The sequence below is a fragment of the Ranitomeya imitator genome, chromosome 8 (genome assembly GCF_032444005.1).
Source record: "Ranitomeya imitator isolate aRanImi1 chromosome 8, aRanImi1.pri, whole genome shotgun sequence".
NCBI lineage: Eukaryota > Metazoa > Chordata > Amphibia > Anura > Dendrobatidae > Ranitomeya > Ranitomeya imitator.
This window is the reverse complement of record NC_091289.1, coordinates 84,657,911-84,683,623: the sequence shown is the minus strand read 5'-3', so window position 1 is coordinate 84,683,623 and position 25,713 is coordinate 84,657,911. Positions and strand designations below refer to the sequence as shown.

The following is a 25,713-nucleotide window of genomic DNA, read 5'->3' as shown; positions in this document are numbered from 1 at the left end:
TTTTATGTGGCGAGGTTGGTGTATGTGTGGTGAAATGTGTCCTGAGGGTGGTATATGTGTTCAAGCACGTGGTAGTTTGTGGCGCCTTTTGTGTGTGTGTTCATATCCCCGTGTGTGGTGAGTATCCCATTTCGGGGCCCCACCTTAGCATCTGTACGGTATATACTCTTTGGCGCCATCGCTCTCATTCTGTTAAGTCCCCCTTGTTCACATCTGGCAGCTGTCAATTTGCCTCCAACACTTTTCCTTTCACTTTTCCCCATTATGTAGTTAGGGGCAAAATTGTTTGGTGAATTGGAAAGCGCGGGGTTAAAATTTCACCTCACAACATAGCCTATGACGCTCTCGGGGTCCAGACGTGTGACTGTGCAAAATTTTGTGGCTGATGAAAACAAGACCACAAAGGGCCAAATATATAATAAGGTGCCAAAAAGACTAGTCCCCATGTGGATGTCTTAAAAATAGGTACACCTCACGGACACTCCCAATAAATGCTGCAAACCAAATAGGACAAATAGGAGTAACAATAATCTTTTCACTTTTCCCCATTATGTAGATAGGGGCAAAATTGTTTGGTGAATTGGAAAGCGCGGGGTTAAAATTTCGCCTCACAACATAGCCTATGATGCTCTCAGGGTCTAGACGTGTGACTGTGCAAAATGTTGTGGCTGTAGCTGCGACGGTGCAGATGCCAATCCCGGACATACACACACACACACATACACACACACATTCAGCTTTAGATATATATATATATATATAGTGGGGCAAAAAAGTATTTAGTCAGTCAGCAATAGTGCAAGTTCCACCACTTAAAAAGATGAGAGGCGTCTGTAATTTACATCATAGGTAGACCTCAACTATGGGAGACAAACTGAGAAAAAAAATCCAGAAAATCACATTGTCTGTTTTTTTAACATTTTATTTGCATATTATGGTGGAAAATAAGTATTTGGTCAGAAACAAACAATCAAGATTTCTGGCTCTCACAGACCTGTAACTTCTTCTTTAAGAGTCTCCTCTTTCCTCCACTCATTACCTGTAGTAATGGCACCTGTTTAAACTTGTTATCAGTATAAAAAGACACCTGTGCACACCCTCAAACAGTCTGACTCCAAACTCCACTATGGTGAAGACCAAAGAGCTGTCAAAGGACACCAGAAACAAAATTGTAGCCCTGCACCAGGCTGGGAAGACTGAATCTGCAATAGCCAACCAGCTTGGAGTGAACAAATCAACAGTGGGAGCAATAATTAGAAAATGGAAGACATACAAGACCACTGATAATCTCCCTCGATCTGGGGCTCCACGCAAAATCCCACCCCGTGGGGTCAGAATGATCACAAGAACGGTGAGCAAAAATCCCAGAACCACGCGGGGGGACCTAGTGAATGAACTGCAGAGAGTTGGGACCAATGTAACAAGGCCTACCATAAGTAACACACTACGCCACCATGGACTCAGATCCTGCAGTGCCAGACGTGTCCCACTGCTTAAGCCAGTACATGTCCGGGCCCGTCTGAAGTTTGATAGAGAGCATTTGGATGATCCAGAGGAGTTTTGGGAGAATGTCCTATGGTCTGATGAAACCAAGCTGGAACTGTTTGGTAGAAACACAACTTGTCGTGTTTGGAGGAAAAAGAATACTGAGTTGCATCCATCAAACACCATACCTACTGTAAAGCATGGTGGTGGAAACATCATGCTTTGGGGCTGTTTCTCTGCAAAGGGGCCAGGACGACTGATCCGGGTACATGAAAGAATGAATGGGGCCATGTATCGTGAGATTTTGAGTGCAAACCTCCTTCCATCAGCAAGGGCATTGAAGATGAAACGTGGCTGGGTCTTTCAACATGACAATGATCCAAAGCACACCGCCAGGGCAACGAAGGAGTGGCTTCGTAAGAAGCATTTCAAGGTCCTGGAGTGGCCTAGCCAGTCTCCAGATCTCAACCCTATAGAAAACCTTTGGAGGGAGTTGAAAGTCCGAGTTGCCAAGCGAAAAGCCAAAAACATCACTGCTCTAGAGGAGATCTGCATGGAGGAATGGGCCAACATACCAACAACAGTGTGTGGCAACCTTGTGAAGACTTACAGAAAACGTTTGACCTCTGTCATTGCCAACAAAGGATATATTACAAAGTATTGCGATGAAATTTTGTTTCTGACCAAATACTTATTTTCCACCATAATATGCAAATAAAATGTTAAAAAAACAGACAATGTGATTTTCTGGATTTTTTTTTCTCAGTTTGTCTCCCATAGTTGAGGTCTACCTATGATGTAAATTACAGACGCCTCTCATCTTTTTAAGTGGTTGAACTTGCACTATTGCTGACTGACTAAATACTTTTTTGCCCCACTGTATATATATATATATATATATATATATATATATATATATATATATTGCACAGGTGTAGGCTGGTGAATACTCCCATGAACTAATGTTATTAGCAAAAGCAGGAGCAGGCTGATGGGAATAGAATTCTAGACTGACCGGCGAACTCTTTATCGCCGGTCACAGCTCCTGTTGCTCTGACAATCTAACCACCGATTAGAGCCTCCGACGTTTCTCGTGACGTCATGCAGATGACAGCATGGGAAACACCCAATGTTTGGAGCGTCGGACCTGAACAGTAACACAGACTTCTTGGAGAAGTCAATATCTGGGGTCCATGCCTGAACAGTGGGTGTTCGGCATGGCCCATCACCATCAGTGACATGATGAGTATGCTACAGATACATAAAAAAACAAACAAACAAAAAAAAAAAACCACCTACATTGCTCTTTTACATGTGCCAGAAAACTTTCTACCAACCGTCCAAACAAGAAAGCATCTCGAGCATGGCTTAAAGATCCTGGCAAAATGCCAAACTCTGCGGACTGAAAAGAAAAAAATATAAAATGATGCTTAAATATGGAACTTTACCAAAAGGCAAGCAAACATTGTCACTACTGGCCAACAATAATGTTTGGTGCAACATCATAAAACTGGCCCATAGCAACAAATAAACCTTTATATGCTTTGTTAAATACATGATTCCCTGCAACAGAAAAAAGGATGCTGAAGGCAATAACTGATATTGACAGGGAATGCTGCCACACACTTACATTGGGCAGTGCACAGTCCTCCAAGGCGAGAGACCCAGTTAAAGGGAACCAGTCAGGTCCCCCACGCCCTCCAACCCAGCAGCATTTAGTTATTATTTATGAGTAAATTACCTGCCTAACCAGCCCTGTATAACATTTTTCTGTAAAAATTAGGTTTAAAGGGAACCTGTCACCCCGAAAATCGCGGGTGAGGTAAGCCCACCGGCATCAGGGGCTTATCTACAGCATTCTGTAATGCTGTAGATAAGCCTCCGATGTTACCTGAAAAAGGAGAAAAAGACGTTATATTATACTCACCCAGGGGCGGTCCCGCTGCTGGTCAGGTCAGATGGGCGTCTCTCGTCCGCTGCGGCGCCTCCCATCTTCTTTCCATGACGTCCTCTTCTGATCTTCAGCCACGGCTCCGGCGCAGGCGTACTTTGCTCTGCCCTCTTGAGGGCAGAGGATAGTACTGCAGTGCGCAGGCGCCGGAAACTTCAGAGGCCCGGCGCCTGCGCACTGCAGTACTATCCTCTGCCCTCAACAGGGCAGAGCAAAGTACGCCTGCGCCGGAGCCGTGGCTGAAGATCAGAAGAGGACGTCTTGTAATGAAGATGGGAGGCGCCGGAGCGGACCGGAGACGCCCATCCGACCTGACCAGCAGCGGGACCGCCCCTGGGTGAGTATAATATAACGCCTTTTTCTCCTTTTTCAGGTAACATCGGGGGCTTATCTACAGCATTACAGAATGCTGCAGATAAGCCCCTGATGCCGGTGGGATTACCTCACCCGCGATTTTCGGGGTGACAGGTTCCCTTTAAAAAGGAATTATATGGTCCCCATTTATTATGTAAATGAGAGTTTTGACTAGTCGATGGGGTGTTAAGTTTATACAGACTAGTCAGCCCTCTTTCCATATTATCACGCCCCTGTGGGGCTGATCACAATTTGCAGGAGCGGTCATCATAAACCTAATTTTTTCAGAAAAATGTTTTACAGAGCTGATTAGGCAGGGAAGTTACTCATAAATAAGTGACTACTGATGGATTGGAGGGCATGGGGGACAGAACAGTTTCCTTTTAATATTACCTCTCTGCGTAGGCTAATATACAGGCTCCTAAACTTGCCATTCCCTTTTCAACACCCATATGCCCCCATGAGGAATATGGACAGGGAATTAAATCAAGAAGTGTTCAATGGACCAGATTTCCATGGTCTTCTACACATAGGTCTTGCTCACAAAACGATATTTGAGGACTGTATGAAGGTTTTGTACCCCAGCATCAAGAAAGTAAAGGGCATGCCATACAATGATGTGATTCATATACTGCATTAAGTAAGCCAAAACCTCTCAAGAGAATTGAATAATTTAACATTCAGCAGCTAGATTGTATCCTCTGAGATGACACCTCATTATCAAAGTCTCTGTGGGAGTAATTATAAAGTGTGCAAACAGAGGAGGATAACACAAATACGACAGCACCTTGAAAGGAATGAGGATATATAAGCTCACATGTATAAGAACTGTGAAAACACATCAGAAAAAAAAAAACAACCTCACATGCTTTTGTCATCTTTTTACTTGTTGATAAATGGACAAAATTTGGGAATCTGGGGAAAAAATACATACGGTATTTGTGACACCTAGGATGACCCAGGAGACCACTACTAGATAGTGGTTTCATAACTTACACCCTTTTCTTTCTTCCACTGTGGGCAAAGATGTAGCAAGACACCAATATAATAGTGATTGCCCATGCTAAACTTAACGTAAAACTGTACCTATTTTTTGAGATCGGCCAAGATTTCTTTAAATAGATATAAAGCAGGATATGCATTAAAATAAGTCTCTAAATTGCCTGCTGCTCAGACGGTTCTGATGATCTTTCATAGCGGTTCTGCATTAATAAACACTAATAATGTTTTTAATACCCTCAGATACCTGCAGAAGTCAACGGCCTAGTACTCGATCATCCACAGTCTGAATGTCATCACTGCAAGACAGCTAGCAAAAAAAAAAATACACCACCAGGACCACGGGAGGGGTGGAACTGGAGCAGGTGGTGATTTACCAGGCAGGTGGAAGTTATTATATTAGAACATATTTGCATTCTATGGCTTGACAAAAAGTTGGGACAACCCCTTTTATTCTCAGAAAACATCAGTAAGGTCTATGGAGATGCAGAAACCGCTAATTAAGCAGGTTAGCAACTATTGCATGATCTGTAGACACCCCAGTTCTCTGGAATGGTGGAGCCCTCCACAGTAAATCAATGCTATAACACTTACTGGAAAACCTTTATAATGAGAGGGATCAATGAATAAAACGTGCAGACCACTGTCTCGCTAATAGAAAGCTCAAATAAGTCTAAAGAACACAGCAATTATTGTTTGTTTTAAAAGATTCTTAATTTAAAAAAAAATCATGATGTGGAGTAGCGTAAAAGAATAATCTAACAAAAACATTGACACTATGCGTGGGAAGAGACCTCTATACATTTATCTTTAGCACATTTTAGGATATTTTTCTCACCTCTGCAGTTACCTCTGTTAGTTTACAGATCATTTCCATTCCACCTAATTTCCAGTGCCCATCTTCACTTACAAACACAGACGACAAGCAAATGTTGTTATGAGAAACTTTTCCCTGTATGGAAAAAAACAGAACGAAAAGGGGCACAACATTAATAGATAGTGATTAGTGATGAGCGAGCACTAAAAGGCTCGGGTCGAGCAGATTGGAAGACTCGGGTACTCGACCCGAGCAACGAGCCCAATGTAAGTCTATGAGAGACCAGAGTATTTTTACCGCGATCCCCCCCAGGGGTCCTTTTAAAGTCTAAAAATGTCTGAAAATGATGGAAACACTGCACAAATGACACAGGAACATCATGGGGATCGCCCCTGTAAGCATTCCTGACTCCTAGTTCACAGCGGTAAACAATTTTTTCCGAGATTCATGCCATTTTTCCCCAATGCAAGAAAAAACACACTAAAACGAAACCAAAACAAATTTTGCTGGGAAATATGTCAAGGTACATCCTTTGCAGGTTAATGACGCCTGTAAGGCCAAATAATTAACCCCAGACCAAAAAGTTCCTCCCCTACTTGGGCTTAGTTCAGACGCAGCGTTTTTGAAGCGTTTTTCAACTTTACCATTGCTTTCAACCACTACCAATTCATTCACAGCGAAATGTCATTGTAACACTTAACAACCATAGCTGGCCATGTGGTGTGTGACGCATAAGCAGATCCATCTTGCTTCATTTATAAAAGGAGGGACTCAAAGTCACAGAGCCTATTTTTACTGGTGCATCAGGGGGAATTAATCTTCTTACAGGGCCATTATTAAATAGTGGGTCTCCTAAACTGTTGTAGACTAAAGGTATGTCACACTAAGCGACTCTGCAGCGATACAGACAACGATGTCGATCGCTGCAGCCTCGCTGTTTGGTCGCTGGAGAGCTGTCACACAGACAGCTCTCCAGCGACCAACGATGCCGAGGTCCCCGGGTAACCAGGGTAAACATCGGGTTACTAAGCGCAGGGCCGCGCTTAGTAACCCGATGTTTACCCTTGTTACCATTGTAAATGTAAAAAAACAAACACTACATACTTACATTCCCGGTGTCTGGTCACGTCCCTCGCCTTCAGCTTCCCGCACTGACTGAACGCCGGCCGGAAAGCACAGCGGTGACGTCACCGCTGCACAGCATGCTTTACGGCCGGCCGGCGCTCAGTCAGTGCGGGAAGCTGAAGGCGAGGGACGTGACCAGACACCGGGAATGTAAGTATGTAGTGTTTGTTTTTTTACATTTACAACGGTAACCAGGGTAAACATCGGGTTACTAAGCGCAGCCCTGCGCTTAGTAACCCGATATTTACCCTGGTTACCAGTGAAGACATCGCTGGATCGGCGTCACATACACCTTAAGCTGTGAGTGGATGAGCTGCCAAGAATTACGACGCACCCCAATACCCCTTTCATAAGATGCCCAGGAGGGCCTCCTAAAAAAAATGTTGCACTGAATGCAAGGCATGCCCTGCTACCAATTTATATGCACCCCAATAAGCCTTTGAACCCACATCCTGGATGGGCCCATGAAAATCCACTACACAATATGCATTTTGTACTCCCGCACTCCTTTGTTTTACACATTGACAGCAAGGCCATTCCTGCTGCATAGTCAGTCATATGCACCCCATTACGCCTTGGAACCCACATAATGGATGGGCCCCAAAAAACCCACTTCCCAATATGCATTTTGTACATCCATAAGTCGCCAATGATAGACATAAAAGGTCTAAGTTAAAGGGAATCTGTCACCCCTAAAATCGCGGGTGAGGTAAGCCCACAGGCATCAGGGGCTTATTTACAGGATGTTGCCTTTAATCTACCCAAGAAATTATTAATGGGGCTTGAGTGCAAGATTTCCAACAAATCAAAGTAAATGGCATTTCCACGCTAAAAAAATTAATTACACTTCCATGCAAAGTGTGAGTTTTCTCCACAGAAACACTTGAAGATCATTATATTCTTTTTCAACTGTTATTGTATCAGATAAAGAAAATAATGTTGCTTCCCTGAAATCGTCTTCTGATTGAAAATAAAAGCATTCTGTGAACTGTACTTAAACTGTAGGCAAATATCGTACATTGGAAGATGGTGGACATTAAACAAGGCATGGTTTCCAAAAGATTATTTTCAAATGTCTGAAAAGTGCGTTCTTGCCCTACCAAATCCATTTCTCAATGTTCATATTAAAAAAAAAAAAAAAAAAATCACAAAATCACAAATAGTTAAGGAGAACAGATTGCAAGGGAAAAAAAGGAAAGAATCCATCTATTCCACCAAAACTTGATAAAACCTCATAGCTTTGGCTGATAAAAATATCACCAATTAGCGTATATACTCGAGTATAAGCCGACCAGAGTATAAGCCGACCCCCTTAATTTTTCCACAAAAAACTGGGAAATGACTCGAGTATAAGCCTAGGGTGGGAAATGCAGCAGCTACTGGTAAATGTCAAAAGTAAAAATAGATACCAATAAAAGTAAAATTAATTGAGACATCAGTAGGTTGTGTTTTTGAATATCCATATTGAATCAGGTGCCCCATATAATGCTCCATAAAGTTTATGATGGCCCCATAAGATGCTCCATATTAAAATATGCCCCATATAATCCTGCATAAAGGTTAATAAAGGCCCCGTAAGATGCTCCATAGACACATTTGCCCCATATAGTGCTGCACAAACGTTATGGCCCCATATAGTGCTGCACAAACGTTATGGCCCCATAGATGCTCCATACAAAACACTTGCCCCATATAGTCCTGCACAAACGTTATGGCCCCATATAGTGCTGCTCAAACGTTATGGCCCCATAGATGCTCCATACAGACACTTGCCCCATTTGCTCTTGCTGCGATAAAAATAAATAAATCACATTCTCACCTCTCCGTCGCTCAGGCCCCCGGCACTTTCAATAGTCACCTGCTCCTCGTTCCAGCGCCACTCCATGTTCAGCACTGACATTCAGCAGAGGGCGCACACTGAATAAGTCACTGCGCCCTCTGACCTGAGCGCCACTGATTAAGACAGAGCGGCAGCTGGAACGAGGACCAGGTGACTATCGCGCAGCGCAACGCTCCCCCTCCCCGATATGCTCACCTGGTCCTGGCGCTGTGCAGGTCCCTGCTTCCCCGATGCCACAGTTTCATCCTGTACTGAGCGGTCACCGTTACCGCTCATTACAGTAATGAATATGCGGCTCCACCTCTATGAGAGGTGGAGCCGCATATTCATTACTGTAATGAGCGGTATCATGTGACCGCTCACTACAGGAAGAAGCTGCTGCTGCCGGCGCCGGGGAAGCCAGGGACCTGCAGGGACCGCGCCTGGAGTAGGTATTATTAGACAGCCCCCGCTGTTATGATGCGGTGGTTTTGGAGGAACATGGAACGAGCTCTGAAGGAAGTGGTATCTGTACTGACCGCAGTCCCTAAGCTCAACACAACACTAGAGGTAGCCGTGGGATGCTCCTAACTCTCCCTAGGCACCTCGTCACAGCCTAAGAGCTAACTACCCCTAAAGATAGAAGCAGGAAAACTATCTTGCCTCAGAGAAAATCCCAAAAGGATAGATTAGCCCCCCACAAATAATGACTGTGAGTGGAGAGGGAAAAGACATACACAGAATGAAACAAGGATGAGCACAGGAGGCCAGTCTAGCTAGATAGATAGGACAGGATGGAATACTGTGCGGTCAGTATTAAACACTACAAAAATCCACGCAGAGTTTACAAAAATCTCCACACCTGACTAAAGGTGTGGAGGGTAAATCTGCTTCCCAGAGCTTCCAGCAAGACAGAATCAATTCATACTGATAAGCTGGACAAACATAGAAAGCACAGAACGGATAAGTCCATAATCTGTGGACAGAAAATAGCAAGCAAGAACTTAGCTTTGCTGAACTGGTCAGGATAACAGGGAAATCCAAAGAGATGTGAATCCAACCAGGAACCATTTACAAGTGGCACTGGCTGAAGGAAAAGCCAGGCATAAATAGCCGAGCAGAAAAGACGATCAGTGGAAGCAGCTGATGACAGCTAAATCCAAGGAGCAGCCATACCACTTGAAACCACCAGAGGGAGCCCAAGAGCAGAACTCACAAAAGTGCCACTTACAACCACCGGAGGGAGCCCAAGAGCGGAATTCACAACAGTACCCCCCCCCCCCTTGAGGAGGGGTCACCGAACCCTCACCAGAGCCCCCAGGCCGATCAGGATGAGCCAAGTGAAAAGCACGAACCAAATCGGTGGCATGGACATCGGAGGAAACAACCCAAGAATTATCCTCCTGGCCATAACCCTTCCACTTGACAAGATACTGAAGCCTCCGCCTCGAAAAACGAGAATCCAAAATCTTCTCAACCTCATATTCCAACTCTCCCTCAACCAACACTGGGGCAGGAGGGTCAACCGAGGGAACAACAGGCACCACATAAAGATCTATGGAAAACATTATGAATGGCAAAAGAGGCTGGAAGAGCCAAACGGAAAGACACCGGATTAATAATTTCAGAAATTTTATAAGGACCAATAAACCGAGGCTTAAACTTAGGGGAAGAAACCTTCATAGGAACATGACGAGAAGACAACCAAACCAAATCCCCCACACGAAGCCGGGGACCAACACACCGACGGCGGTTAGCAAAACGTTGAGCCCTTTCCTGAGACAACGTCAAATTGTCCACCACATGAGTCCAAATCTGCTGCAGCCTGTCCACCACAGAATCAACACCAGAACAATCAGAAGGCTCAACCTGCCCCGAAGAAAAACAAGGATAAAAACCAAAATTACAAAAGAAAGGTGAAACCAAAGTAGCCGAACTAGCTCGATTATTAAGGGCAAACTCGGCCAACGGCAAGAAAGACACCCAATCATCCTGATCAGCAGACACAAAGCATCTCAAATAGGTCTCCAAGGTCTGATTAGTTCGCTCAGTTTGGCCATTAGTCTGAGGATGAAACGCCGAAGAAAAAGACAAATCAATGCCCATCCTAGCACAAAAGGCCCACCAAAACTTAGAGACAAACTGAGATCCTCTGTCAGACACAATATTCTCCGGAATGCCATGCAAACGAACCACATGCTGAAAAAACAATGGAACCAGATCTGAGGAGGAAGGCAACTTAGGCAAAGGTACCAGATGGACCATTTTAGAGAACAGGTCACAAACAACCCAGATAACAGACATCTTCCGGGAAACAGGAAGATCCTAAATAAAATCCATGGAAATATGCGTCCAGGGCCTCTCAGGGACCGGCAAAGGCAAAAGCAACCCACTAGCGCGGGAACAGCAAGGCTTGGCTCGGGCGCAAGTCCCACAGGACTGCACAAAAGCACGCACATCCCGCGACAAGGAAGGCCACCAAAAAGACCTAGCAACCAAATCTCTGGTACCAAAAATCCCAGGATGACCAGCCAACACTGAACAATGAACCTCAGAAATCACCTTACTTGTCCATCCATCAGGAACAAACAGCTTCCCCACAGGACAGCGGTCAGGCCTATCAGCCTGAAATTCCTGAAGCACCCGCCGCAAATCAGGGGAGATGGCAGAAAGAATCACCCCTTCCTTAAGAATGCCAACCAGCTCAAGGACTCCAGGAGAATCAGGCGAAAAACTCCTAGAGAGGGCATCAGCCTTAACATTCTTAGATCCCGGAAGATACGAGACCACAAAATCAAAACGGGAGAAAAATAGGGACCATCGAGCCTGTCTAGGATTCAGCCGCTTGGCCGACTCGAGGTAAATCAGATTCTTATGATCGGTCAGGACTACTACGCGGTGCTTAGCTCCCTCAAGCCAATGTCGCCACTCCTCAAACGCCCACTTCATAGCCAACAACTCCCGATTGCCGACATCATAATTGCGTTCCGCAGGCGAAAACTTTCTGGAAAAAAAAAGCACACGGTTTCATCAAAGAACCATCAGACTCCCTCTGAGACAAAACGGCCCCTGCCCCAATCTCAGAAGCGTCGACCTCAACCTGAAAAGAAAGAGAAACATCCGGCTGACGCAACACAGGGACAGAAGTAAATCGGCGTTTAAGCTCCTGAAAGGCCTCAACAGCTGCAGAGGACCAATTCGTCACATCAGCGCCTTTCTTCGTCAAATCAGTAAGGGACTTAACCACACTGGAAAAGTTGGCAATGAAACGGCGATAGAAATTAGCAAAGCCCAAACATTTTTGAAGGCCCTTCACAGATGTGGGTTGAATCCAGTCATGAATAGCTTGGACCTTAACAGGATCCATTTCTATAGACGAGGAAGAAAAAATAAAACCCAAAAAAGAGACCTTCTGAACTCCGAATAGGCACTTAGACCCCTTCACAAACAAAGCATTATCACGAAGGATCTGGAACACCATCCTGACCTGCTTCACATGAGACTCCCAATCATCGGAAAAAATCAAAATATCATCCAAATATACGACCATGAATTTATCAAGATAATTGCGGAAAATATCATGCATGAAGGACTGGAACACAGATGGAGCATTAGAGAGCCCAAATGGCAACACAAGGTATTCAAAATGGCCTTCGGTCGTATTGAATGCAGTTTTCCGGAGGCGTGGCCAGCAGCCGAAGGAGGAAGACGTGTGTCTCCTGTGCTCCACAGATAGCTGCCTTAATCTATCAAATCCCAAGCTTCACAAAGCCCATCCACATCATCACAGAGGGATATTCATCTCCCTAATGATCTGGGAGCCTGCTTTTGGCTGGATTAATCATAAATATAGACGGAGCCTGCTGTGGAGATCTGAGGCCTGCAGGCAGGCCTGAAGCCCGCTGGATGTGCTCCCTCCCGCACCCTGAACCTGGTGCCTCCTCCCTCTGTAGGGAAACAGTTATAAGCAGGGTGAAAGGTGACCCCCGTGAAGCATCCAATACCCCCGACGCTTCTCTGTGGAGGCATCGACGACTGGTGACTAGAGGCTGCGGTCGCTTTAAGGCGCCTCCCGCCCGCCATACTCAGCAGTTTCCCGCCACTGATCTGCCTATCCTGCGGTGAGTACGCGAAGTGTAGAGGGCCATTGCTACTTACTTGCCCGGTGGTGCTCCGGAACAGTCCCCCTGAGGCGGTGTCCGTTCTCTTGGCCTGCCTCCTGCCGTGCGATCCACTGCTGCGGCTGCCGGCGGTGAGCGGTGAAGAGGATTCCATCCGGCTGGCAGGGACGGCGGGGAGAGGACGTCCATAGCCTCCGTCCACCTGGACTTAGATCGCTCGGAGGAGACGCCCACACCTGACGGGCACGGAGGGAATCCCCGTCAGCCGAAGAGGACAGGAGACGCTGCGGGTTGGCGACGGAGAACCACGTGGTGCCCAGCGGAGGAGCGGCGGCAAGGCCAGTGAGGAGACAGCAGCATCGAGGCGTCGGTGACCGGGTCCCCACGGAGGTGCTCAGTCCGGACACTTCACGAGACCGACCGACGCTGGGGCGCTGCACACACAGCAACCTCCGGCGGTGAGGTAAGAAGTACCGGGCCCAGCACTCGGACTACATAGACTGCAACCTAACAGCAGCAGCGCAGCTGTGGCTGACAACCCCGAGGAGGTGGGGACAACAGCGCACAGTCCGCGCGGCTGATACCAACTACTGGCCTTCCCCTCAGTGCTCCGGGGATTAACAGATAAGGGCCCACGCTGCTCATCCCCCCCCCCCCCCTCACTTTGTTCTCCTGGCCCCCACCTGCTCCAGACATCAGCGTTTATCATCAGAAAGGGGGGCCAGCACCTCCGGGCTGATTTCTTCTCACATTAACTCCTGTGCCTTCGCCCTCCCCCCCTGGGGACCCTGACAGATTAGGAGGGAATAGCTGCACACATAAGCAAACAAAGGTTCATCAGCCTACAGGAAAACTGCATTATCAGCTCTGCCCTCAGGCAGTGAAGCACAATAACGCTGTTTGGTTAACCCTTTGCTGCCCAGCTCATTCCCTCGGAGATTTTAAAACTGGAAGGAAGACCTGGGGTCTGAATACCGCGAATAATCGTGTTAGAAACTCCTGGTAATTTACCTGACCCGGTTATTGGGATTCCCCCGAGCTAGCCCCCATCTCTGGGGTCACTGAGGCGCCCCATACCCTACCATAAGCGCCATCTGCTAATACTAGAACTGACCTCCCCCCCCATCTGAACTTGGGCTACCTGATCTACTAAGAACCCCACTGCAGCGCCCTCCTCTAATACCTTCTTAAAGGATCCATCCACACATCGGGGTCCTACTATAGTACTCTCTTTCTCCCCTATTCCTACTCACATAACGTAGGATGTAACTACCATTAAGAGGAGCCGGAGGGGATTGGGGAGTTTTCTATTATCTTTGACTTGCAGCAAACTTACCTACAATGGTCAAATCCGCACAAAAATCGACAAGATCGAACTCTAGATCCGTTAGCTCTACACCTCAAGCTGACATAGAAAAATTCTTAAAGAAACAAAACAACTCAATCATCACCACTAAACCTCCCCAATCGCAAGAGAGGGACATGGAGACTCACAGAATCTGAATGTGAAAGTGATGGAGATACAGACGACCAGGGCAGAGGTGATAAGGTTACCAGATCATTTATCAAGAGAATCCTAAGCAAAGCACTGGATCCTATAGGTAAAGATCTCTCAACTATCAAACAAGACCTCAACCAACTGGGTCATAGAATAGAAGCGGTAGAAGCCTCCCAATCAGAATTAGCCCAATGCACTAACTCCTCCCTGATCTGCCATGTACAACAGGAAGAGCACATAAATCGAATTTATAACATACTAGAAGACCATGAAAACAGGGAGAGAAGAAATAATCTCAGACTAAAAGGCGTTCCAGAATCGATTCTCCCAGAAGCATTGATCCCTACCGCCATTGAAATTTTTCGTTCAATCCTCAACCCATCAGACCCCCTCGAGATTGATCTAGTGAGAGTTCACAGAGCTCTGAGACCAAAACCGAAACCTGATGAGATACCACGAGACGTCCTTTGCCGCTTTCTTGATTATAGAACCAAAGACCTGTTACTAAAAAGAGCCAGAGAGGCGGAATCCATCACTCATGAAGGAACTCCAATCCAAATCTTTCAAGACCTCTCTGCCTCTACCCTTTATAAGAGACGTCTCTTGAGACCCCTCACTTCTGTTCTCCAACAGAGACACTACCCCTACCGTTGGCTATTCCCCTTTGGCATCTCCATATCGGCTAAAGACCGGAAATTCCTGATCAGATCTACGGCTGATATAAAAAATGTCTGCAAGGAACTAGAGATCCAACTCGATCAACCACTCATCTTGGAGACTGTCCATGAAACCCACAGGCTGAGGCCTCTTCCTGTGCCCCTCCCTTGGCAAGATTCCTCGGCCTCCAAATCTGCTCGATCCAAGCGACGTTCCTCCAAGACTACATCGCCAAGAGACAGAGATCACGATCCAGACTGATTCAGCTCAAGGGCAGGATGAAGAAAAATTGAAAGAAAGTGAAAATTTCTGTTATCTTTTGCTCTTTCACATATATCTCTTGAATTCATATGATTCTTGCTTCAGAGTTTATTGATTTTTTTGCTGTTTTCCCCTCGATCTGTAAAGATTTATAGTTATGTAGCACTCTTGCTGCAATCATTGGAGTATTAGAACTCTAATATTTTGTTGTTATATTTGACTCCCCCCTCTAACCTCCTTCTCCATCCCCCCTACCAAAGCTATGAAAAATTTCATACTACTTAACGTTGCCCCCTCTTATTTACTATGTTCTATATACTTTGTTTTCTCAAGTCTCTATGATTCTAATTTTTTCTCTTTTCCATCCATCCTCATTCCTGGACACCCCTCTTCTCCTCAGGATCTGCGGGACACACATTATGGCGGTAAACCGCAAGTCTTTTCAGGTTATATCACATAACGTACACGGACTAAACTCCCCAATTCCCAGGTCGCAAACCTTAAATTCCTTCAAAAAATCTAAATATGACATTCTACTCTTACAAGAGACCCATTTTACTAAAGATAAAACCCCTTCATTCGAAAAATGTTTCTTCGACAGGTGGTTTCATTCTACTTCCCCCCCAAAAAAATGGAGAGGCGTTTCAATAGCTTTCGCTAGAGATATCCCTTTCCTTCTCGTAGAATGTCTATCGGACCCCGAAGGCCGTTATATTTTTATCAAAGGCCTCATAGCCGGCAATATGGTCACTGTAGGCAACATACACGCTCCTAATAAACATCAACTGAAATGGCTACGCAAAGCCTTAACCAAATTACGAACATTCCAGGAAGGCGCGGTTATTTAAGGAGGCGACCTTAATGTCGCATTAGATCCCACCCTAGACACCTCAACCAAAAAAAGCTCCATCTCCTTAAAGGATCTGGCCCGTCTCAAATCACTTATCCATTCCCTCGAATTGGTCGATGCCTGGCGCTACTTACACCCAACCGATATTGACTACACCTTTTATTCACATCCTCACAACTCCTATCATCGTCTGGATTACTTTTTACTCTCTAGACCCCTCCTCCATTCTACCATAAGCATAAATATAATTCCCGCTATCCATTCTGACCACTCTATAGTCCTAATTAACCTAGAATTTCACAAACCTTACTCTAACTCTAGGACATGGAGGCTTAATGAATCGTTATTACAACGAGAAGATGTCAAAAGCCGTATCCGTGAATCACTTCAAGAATTTTTTAAACTTAATACCACTCCTGATATTGACCCTCCACTATTGTGGGAGGCCCATAAGGCCACGATTCGCGGAATATTCATTTCAATTGCCTCGTTCTTAAATAAACAGAAAAAAGCAAAAATCCTAGCCCTGTATAATGATATTGTAGCCTTGGATGCTTGTCATAAAAAAGAATTATCAAATGACGTACTTTCTCAACTCACGAAAAAGCGCCAGTCTCTAAAAGATCTATTAAATGTTCGCACCTCCAAATACTACTTATCCTGGAAGAACAAAATTTTTGCTCATGGAGATAAAGCCTCTAAACTTATGATCTCCTTGATCAAAAAACGCCAGGCTCGAACATTTATCCATAAAATCAAATCTACAGACGGTCAGACTACGCAACAATACAATCAGATGTCTTTTTGACCTTTTTTAAGGATTTATATCAACTTCGTCAAAACGATTCAAAGGAAGACAAAAATCAAAGGCACTCCAAAATCCAAGCTTTTCTATCCTCCCTACACCTCCCCCAACTCTCTACCCTCCAACAAGAATGCCTGCTCAGACCTTTTGACCTCTCTGAAATTCAGTCCACCCTGTCTGGGAAGGCAAAGGGGAAATCCCCGGGCCCGGACGGTCTTCCCAAAATATATTACAAATCTTTCTTTGACATTTTGGGTCCCCACTTAGTAAATGTTTGCAATGCAATTCTGGGGGGAAAATCTTTCCCCTCCCAAGCGCTAGAAGCCCACATTTCCCTCCTTCATAAAGAAGGGAAAGACCCAGAAAGTTGTGGAAGCTACAGGCCTATTTCACTGCTTAATGTGGACTTAAAAATGCATGCAAGTCTTATTGCAAAGAGACTAGCAGAGCTACTACCACAACTCATTTCACCCAACCAGACGGGCTTTGTGACAGGCCGGGAGGGGAGGGACAACACCTCCAGAATTCTACACCTGATTCAATATGCAAAAATTCATGGGACTCCTCTTGTTTTATTGGGGACAGATGCCGAAAAAGCCTTTGACAGGGTGGACTGGACATTCCTACGCGAAACTCTTCTCGCATTTCATATCCCCCCTCAGTTGGTGGATGCAATTTTTCAGATGTACACCACCCCCTCAGCCCGATTAAAAATTAATAACTTATTATCAGACCCCTTCTATATCCAAAATGGTACGAGGCAGGGATGTCCCCTCTCTCCGATCTTATATGTGCTGGCTATGGAGCCTCTTATCCAATGCATCCAACATGATGCAGATATCAAAGGGATCCAAGTAGGCGGCTTCCATCATAAGTCCGCAGCGTTCGCAGACGATCTCCTGGTAGTGCTGTCTGATCCGGGGAGGGGTATCCCTGCCTTCGTCCGCACATTAGAGCTTTATGGGGAACTATCCAACTACAAAATCAACACCACAAAGTCGGAAGCATTGAGCCTCAACATTAACAAATCCGAAATAGATAGACTGAAAAAATTGTACCCTTTCAAGTGGCCCCCCAAATTCATTACAAATCTGGGTATCAAAATTGGGAGGTCGATGGGAGAGCTCTTGGAATTCAATATTATGCCCTTACTAAAACAGGCTACTTCCACGGTCAACTCCTGGAAAGCCCCCTTCCTTTCCTGGATAGGTAGAAAAAATCTGCTGAAAAGCATTATATTACCTAAATTAAAGCGCTGCGGAATATGTTGGCGCTATATAAATAAAAATTATTATTATTATTTATTATTATTATTAAATTCCTATATCTCTTTCAGATGCTCCCTATCTACATTCCAAAACACTATTTGGCTAAAATTAATTCCTTCTTCATCAACTTCATTTGGAACAATAAATGCCCTCGAATCAATTCTACCATATTAGCTTTACCAAAATCAGAAGGAGGCATGGGCTTCCCTGATATTTTCCAATATTATAAAGCCGCTATGCTCACTAGAGTAGTTGACTGGATCAGAAGACCCATTGAAAAGCTATGGCTGCCCATTGAAGAACACCTCGCTCCTATGCCTCTGAGAACCATAGCGCTACTACAGGACTACTCCAACTTAAATCAACTTCTTTCTAACGAATTGACAACAGCTACACTCAAAATTTGGAGAACCGAATTTCCAAAACTGACACCACCTATCTCCCCAATTCTGACAATACAGGACGTCACTGGCCCGATCCCCCTTAAATTACCCCTTGGGGACTTGCCCAGATCACCGCTACCAATTGATGTCTTTTTTATTGAGGGCTCAATGATGAGCTTCCCAGAATTCCAGGCATCTAATCCCCAATTAAACATCACTTTCCTTCACTATAAAATATTGAGGGATTATTGCTATAAAAAAAAAAAAATCAGCTTAATCTATTCCGCCCAATCACACCCTTTGAACAACTCTGTGCTCAACATAACCCACCAAAAAAGGTTTTATCTATACTCTACAAAACTCTGATTACCGAAAAAGCCGTTGCCAAAAGAGCATTCATAGGACTCTGGGAACGGGATCTCAATATTTCGTTCACACAAGACCAGATTACTTCCATCTATAATAAATCACACGGACCTTCCCAATGTGTTAAGTTACAAGAAAACTCCTACAAAGTGATATCAAGATGGTACCGCCCCCCCTCTCAGATACACCTGTGGCATCCATCCACCTCCGAGACATGCTGGAGGTGCGGCACCGATGCAGGTTCCTACCTACATATTTGGTGGTCTTGTCCAAAAATCATGCTCTTTTGGCAACTAATAGCAGATATTATATCCTCGGTACTAGGCAGAGTTCCATCCCTTGACCCTCAGTCTGTGCTACTTAACTTCCCCCTTTGGCCCAAAGAATCTCAAATTTCCAAACTGGCTGGTAATATTATAGCGGCTGGAAAATACCCAATTCCTTCCCTATGGAAGTCTACTCTTATCCCCACAAAAAAGCAAGTCCTAGATAAAATAGATCAATTATACTACACAGCCGAATTAGTAGCTAACACTCAAGAGTCTCTCGCTTCCTTCCGGAACATAAGGGAGCCGTGGTCCGTGTACCGTTCCAGCCCTGACTTATTATCTAATACCTCAATAACCGCAGACAACTAATTGATTAATATTCTCTTCCAAGTAGTATCACTCATGGGATGGCTCGCCATGGAATATCACCCTATCCTGGATCATCACCTCCTTCCAGATCCTCTCCCCCCCCCCCTCCCCTTAACTCTCTCTCCTCCCTCTCACTCTCCCCCTTCGTCTTTCTCTTTTCCATTTTCCCAGGTTGCTGGCATGCATAGCTCCAAGGCTAATCAAAAACTACTATGACTCACTCCCTTTTTCTTGGACCTCTCAAGTTAGCCCATCAGTTAATAGTTATAATTGGGTCCTTAAGTCACGTTCAATTTAACTTTTTGTGATTCTACATGACTATCTGTTTCTCCTTGCGGGTGTTGTATTGTCGTACACCTGGTTCGTGTAATCTGTGTCTTTTTCCTTTCCTGTATTATACCTTTCTCGTTAATAAAATGAAAGTTGAAAGAAAGAAAGAATGCAGTTTTCCATTCGTCACCCTGTTTAATACGAACAAGATTATATGCCCCTCGGAGGTCAATCTTAGTAAACCAACTAGCCCCCTTAATCTGAGCAAACAAATCAGTAAGGAAAGGCAAGGGGTATTGGAATTTGACCGTGATCTTATTAAGAAGACGATAATCTATACAGGGTTTCAAGGAGCCATCCTTCTTAGCAACAAAAAAGAAACCCGCTCCCAATGGTGACGAAGAGGGCCAAATATGCCCCTTCTCCAAAGATTCCTTAACATAACTCCGCATGGCGGCATGCTCTGGCACAGACAGATTGAAAAGTCAGCCCTTAGGGAACTTGCAACCAGGAATCAAGTTAATAGTACAATCACAGTCCCTGTGCGGTGGAAGGGAACTGGACTTGGGCTCATCAAATACATCCTGGAAATCCGACAAAAACTCAGGGACCTCAGAAGAGGGGGAAGAGGAAATTGACATCAAAGGAACGTCACTATGTACCCCTTGACAACCCCAACTAGTCACAGACATAGTTTTCCAATCCAGCACCGGATTATGTTCCTGTAACCATGGAAAACCCAGTACAACAACATCATGCAGGTTATGCAACACCAGAAAACGGCAATCTTCCTGATGTGCTGGAGCCATGTACATAGTCATCTGCGTCCAGTACTGAGGTTTATCCTTGGCCAAGGGTGTAGCATCAATACCCTTCAAAGGAATAGGGCTCTGCAAAGGCTGCAAGGAAAAACCACAGCGCCTGGCGAATTCTAAGTCCATTAAGTTCAGGGCAGCGCCTGAATCCACAAATGCCATGACAGAAAAGGACGACAATGAGCAAATCAGGGTCACAGATGAGAGAAATTTAGGCTGTATAGTACTAATGGTAACAGACCTAGCGACTCTCTTAGTACGCTTAGGGCAATCAGATAACATGAGCAGAATCACCACAGTAAAAACACAGCCTATTCTGACGTCTGAATTCCTGCCGTTCTGTTCTAGTCAAAATCCTATCACATTGCATAGGTTCAGGACTCTGCTCAGAGGACACTGCCATATGGTGCACAGCTTTGCGCTCGCGCAGACGCCGATCAATCTGAATGGCTAGAGACATAGATTCGCTCAAACCGGCAGGCGTAGGAAAGCCCACCATAACATCTTTAAGGGCTTCAGAAAGACTCTTTCTGAAAATTGCAGCCAGAGCCTCCTCATTCCATTTAGTGAGCACAGACCATTTTCTAAATTTCTGGCAGTATAATTCTGCCGCTTCCTGACCTTGACACAAGGCCAACAGGGTTTTTTCTGCATGATCCACAGAATTAGGTTCGTCATACAATAATCCGAGCGCTTGAAAAAATGTGTCTACATTCAATAATGCCGGATCCCCTGTTTCAAGAGAAAAAGCCCAGTCTTGAGGGTCACCACGCAGCAAGGATATGTTGATTTTTACTTGCTGAATGGGATCACCAGAAGAACGGGGTTTCAAAGCAAAAAACAATTTGCAGCTATTTTTAAAGTTCAAAAACTTGGATCTGTCCCCAAAAAACAAATCAGGAGTAGGAATTCTAGGCTCTAAAGCCGGAGTCTGGACAACATAATCTTGGATACCCTGTACTCTTGCAGCAAGTTGATCCACACGAGAAAACAAACCCTGAACATCCATGCCAGAGCATATATCCTGAACCACCCAGATATCAAGAGGAAAAAAGAGGCAAACCAGAGCACAGAAAAAAAAATGGTTCAGAACTTTCTTTTCCTTCTTTTGAGATGCGTTTAATTCATTTTTGGCCACTTGTACTGTTATGATGCGGTGGTTTTGGAGCAACATGGAACGAGCCCTGAAGGAAGTGGTATCTGTACTGACCGCAGTCCCTAAGCTCAACACAACACTAGAAGTAGCCGTGGAATGCTCCTAACTCTCCCTAGGCACCTCGTCACAGCCTAAGAGCTAACTACCCCTAAAGATAGAAGCTGGAAAACTATCTTGCCTCAGAGAAAATCCCAAAAGGATAGATTAGCCCCCCACAAATAATGACTGAGTGGAGAGGGAAAAAAACATACACAGAATGAAACCAGGATGAGCACAGGAGGCCAGTCTAGCTAGCTAGATAGGACAGGATGGAATACTGTGCGGTCAGTATAAAACACTACAAAAATCCACGCAGAGTTTACAAAAATCTCCACACCTGACTAAAGGTGTGGAGGGTAAATCTGCTTCCCAGAGCTTCCAGCAAGACAGAATCAATTCATACTGATAAGCTGGACAAACATAGAAAGCACAAAACGGATAAGTCCACAATCTGTGGACAGAAAATAGCAAGCAAGAACTTAGCTTTGCTGAACTGGTCAGGATAACAGGGAAATCCAAAGAGATGTGAATCCAACCAGGAACCATTTACAAGTGGCACTGCCTGAAGGAAAAGCCAGAAAAGAGTTTTGGTATGCACTCAGCTTAATATAAGGCGAGGTGCTGGTGTAATGGACCAGAGGCCCAGATAATAGTATAAACAGTAATTCACCGCACTCTCTAATGGATAATCAATAAAGATAGTGTAGATTTTATTAAATAAGGACTGGAAGCGTAACAGAATATAACAGTATATGCGATACTATGCGATACAACGTTTCGGCTCTACCAGAGCCTTTATCACGTACTCGCTGGAAAAGAAAAAAAGAAACACAAATACAAAAATTACATAAAGATACAGATAATAATTTCTCAAAACGAAGTGGGTCGTCCCAAAGTCGATGTGAAAGAAAACGAACATGTCTACCAACGGCAAACAAAGGACATCTGAGGAAGAGATGAAACAGGGATCAAGAGTTGAACTGGAGTGCAAAGCGATCCTGTGTCTCCTGCGGGTAGGGATAGTATCGTGAATACAAGATAGTAATGTGACCCCGGTAAAGCCGCAGAAAAGGGGGGTTATTTAACCAGCGTATTACTAGCACCACACAAGAGAAGGGAGAAAACACCACATCAAAGGATAATATACAGGGTCCCATAACATGAACAATTGCATAGTAGATTACCTTATTTCAGCAAGATAATAGTGTGCAGTAAGGGAAAAGTCCCAGTTATAAGATGCAGATTCTGCAGAAATAGTGAACATATATTAGTTACTATAAGCTCAAAAGGATGTGCCCATGGAGACAGATAAAATACCTTAAGGATGTTGTGAATATGTTCATGGAAATTCCCATCAGACAATCATGGACCTATTTGGGGTGAATAGTACGTATGTAACACTCCCTAGATATGTACAGTGTATGCGCCGGGTGAAGGCAGAGGGGATGTGTATGCGGATTACCTGTGGCATTCGGGTATGGAGCGGCGCTCCCGCGCTGTGCTCTGGTGCCAGACTGAGCCGGGTCTGTTGAGAGTCCGGCGTGCGTGTGTCTAATGGCCGCCGCACCGGAAGTGGACGGCGCGGACCGGAAGTGACATATCGCTAGTCCCTGAACCTCCAATGCGCATGTATGGCCCATGTTGTAGCAACACTGTTGCTAAGTGCAGTCTGAAACTAGCAATAAGGCAGTGTGTGATGTAGTATAAAGCCAAGAAGGGAAAATGATGAACCCTGGGCATCGGATAGTGACCAATTATAAAATAAACGTGTGGTGTCTCTAGATCACAGGACCAGTGGATGAAAAAGTACAATATAGTAATATTTGAGAGGGAAGGAAAACGGAGGGGAAGGGGGAGAAAAGGATACTAAGAACTAGGGGTTAGGGGCAACTCACCCAAATATGATTGGTTGATCTAATGAAATCACATATTAGCGGGTCTGAAATGGAAAATAATTAGTTAGTAAGTCGATATATGAAGTTTCAAACAAGCCAATCAATCTCTCTATTCAATCCTCTTGGAGTCAGGGTATCTAGTTTATAGATCCAGTGGGTCTCACGTGCCCTGAGAAGTCTGATGTGGTCCCCCCCTCTTCTGGGGCGAGGGACATGCTCAATCACTTGGAACTTGAGCTGGGCTACACTGTGCCTGAACCTTGTAAAGTGATCGGGTAAAGGTAACCAATTTTTGCCGCATATGATGGTAGATTTATGGCTTGCAATCCTGTCCTTTATGTGCTGTGTGGTTTCTCCCACGTACAGGAGACCACATGGGCATTTGATTAAATACACAACGAAATTTGAATTACATGTGTGAAATCCACGTATAGGATATGACTTGCCGGTTCTCGGGTGGGTTACATTATCAGATTTGATGACGTTAGAACAGGCTGCACAATTCAGGCAGGGAAAGGTACCATTACGTCGGGTACCTAATAATTTTTGTGTGGTAGTAGGCCCTTTACTGCCTATATCAGCTCTTACAAGCTTGTCCTTGATGTTGGGTGGTCTTTTATTGCACATAAGAACTGGTTCTTTAAAAGTGGGTACGTTTGGATAAGCCTTAGCCAAGAGAGGCCAATGTCTCCTAATGATGAATTGGATTTTTGGTACAAGCGGATGAAACTCGTGTACGAACGGGACCCTTTCTTGTGCATTGCTAGGAGGCCGGGGGGATGGAGGTGACAGGGTACGTGCTCTCTCTTCAGTAAGGAGTTTGGAAGGGTAACACCTCGTCTGGAATTTGTGGGCCATAGAATTTAATCTGTCATTTAGTGTCTCCGGATCAGAAACAATGCGTGCTACTCTATTGAACTGGGAACGTGGTAGACTATTCTTTAATGAGCGTGGATGGCAACTGGTATAATGCAAAAGACTGTTACAGTCTGTGGGCTTATTGTAAATATCTGTAGAAAGGCCCCCATTCCTATCCTTAAGGACCAAGGTATCCAAAAAGGGTACTGAATCCATGCTGTGGTGAATGGTAAATTGTAGCTCAGGGAGAATAGAGTTCAAGTGAGAGTGGAAGGCCAGCAGTGTATCCGAGTTACCTGTCCAAACAAGGAATATGTCATCAATATAACGGTGATAACATAGGACATGTTGTATGAAAAGATCATTGGTAAACACATGGCTTATCTCGAAGTGGTTCATAAACGCGTTAGCATAAGCCGGCGCAACGTTTGAGCCCATGGCTGTACCGCATCTCTGAATGTAGAAGGTATCCTCCGCTAAGAAGTAGTTCTCATAGAGCACCAGGGTAAGTAAGTCCAAGCAAAGTTGGATGGTGTCATCTGATAATGAAGATTGGCATAATAGGTATTCTGTGGCCTCTATACCCTTGGTATGCTGGATAGATGTGTATAGGCTATTGACATCTAGTGTAACGAGGGTACTATTGGGTGGTACTGTGTCAAGTTGTCTGATAATTCTGAGGAAGTGCCCGGTGTCCAAGAGAAAGGATCGAGTAGATTTAATTAATGGTGTAAGAATCTTCTCCAGAAAGACAGACAGTGGAGATAGAATCGAGTCCGTCGAGGCCACGATGGGTCGGCCCGGGGGATTATGTAGTGACTTATGGACTTTAGGTAACACGTAAAAGACTGGTGTCACCGGGTAAGGATTAACCAGGAAGGTTGCCGTCTTTTGGTCAATGGTATGTTGAGCTAGGTATGTGTCAACTACGTTCTGAATTTTGCGACTAATACTTGCAACCGGGTCCCTTGGTATAATACCGTAAGTGTTGGTGTCAGATAATTGTCGATTGATTTCACCCATGTATTGTGTCCGGTTCATGACCACAATCGCTCCCCCTTTATCTGCCGGTTTGATTACAATAGATTTGTTGGTATGAAGAGAGGACAAAGCCTGTTTCTCAGACGAGGAGAGATTAGAGTGAAGAGGAAATAGACCAAGCCGTTGCTGGTGTATAAGAGAATCAACCTCCTGGTCAACAAGCGAAATGAAGGTTTCGGTAGCGTGATAAGTTCGAGGAGGACAGAAATTGCTCCGATTACGGAGCCCAAGCGTCGTAATAG

The 25,713-nt window shown here is 44.9% G+C and overlaps 1 protein-coding gene across 2 annotated transcripts in view; it reads right to left on the bottom strand.

The window, feature by feature from the left end:
* SCYL3 (SCY1 like pseudokinase 3) overlaps positions 1–25,713 on the bottom strand; it is a 418,614-nt gene that overhangs the window by 250,042 nt on the left and 142,859 nt on the right. For both annotated transcript variants that reach the window (XM_069737140.1, XM_069737141.1), the window contains 2 exons: positions 5,628–5,741; positions 2,785–2,887 (listed from right to left, as the gene is read on the bottom strand). In XM_069737140.1, the coding sequence (XP_069593241.1) occupies positions 2,785–2,887; positions 5,628–5,741 (217 nt within the window). The remainder of the gene's footprint in view (positions 1–2,784; positions 2,888–5,627; positions 5,742–25,713) is intronic.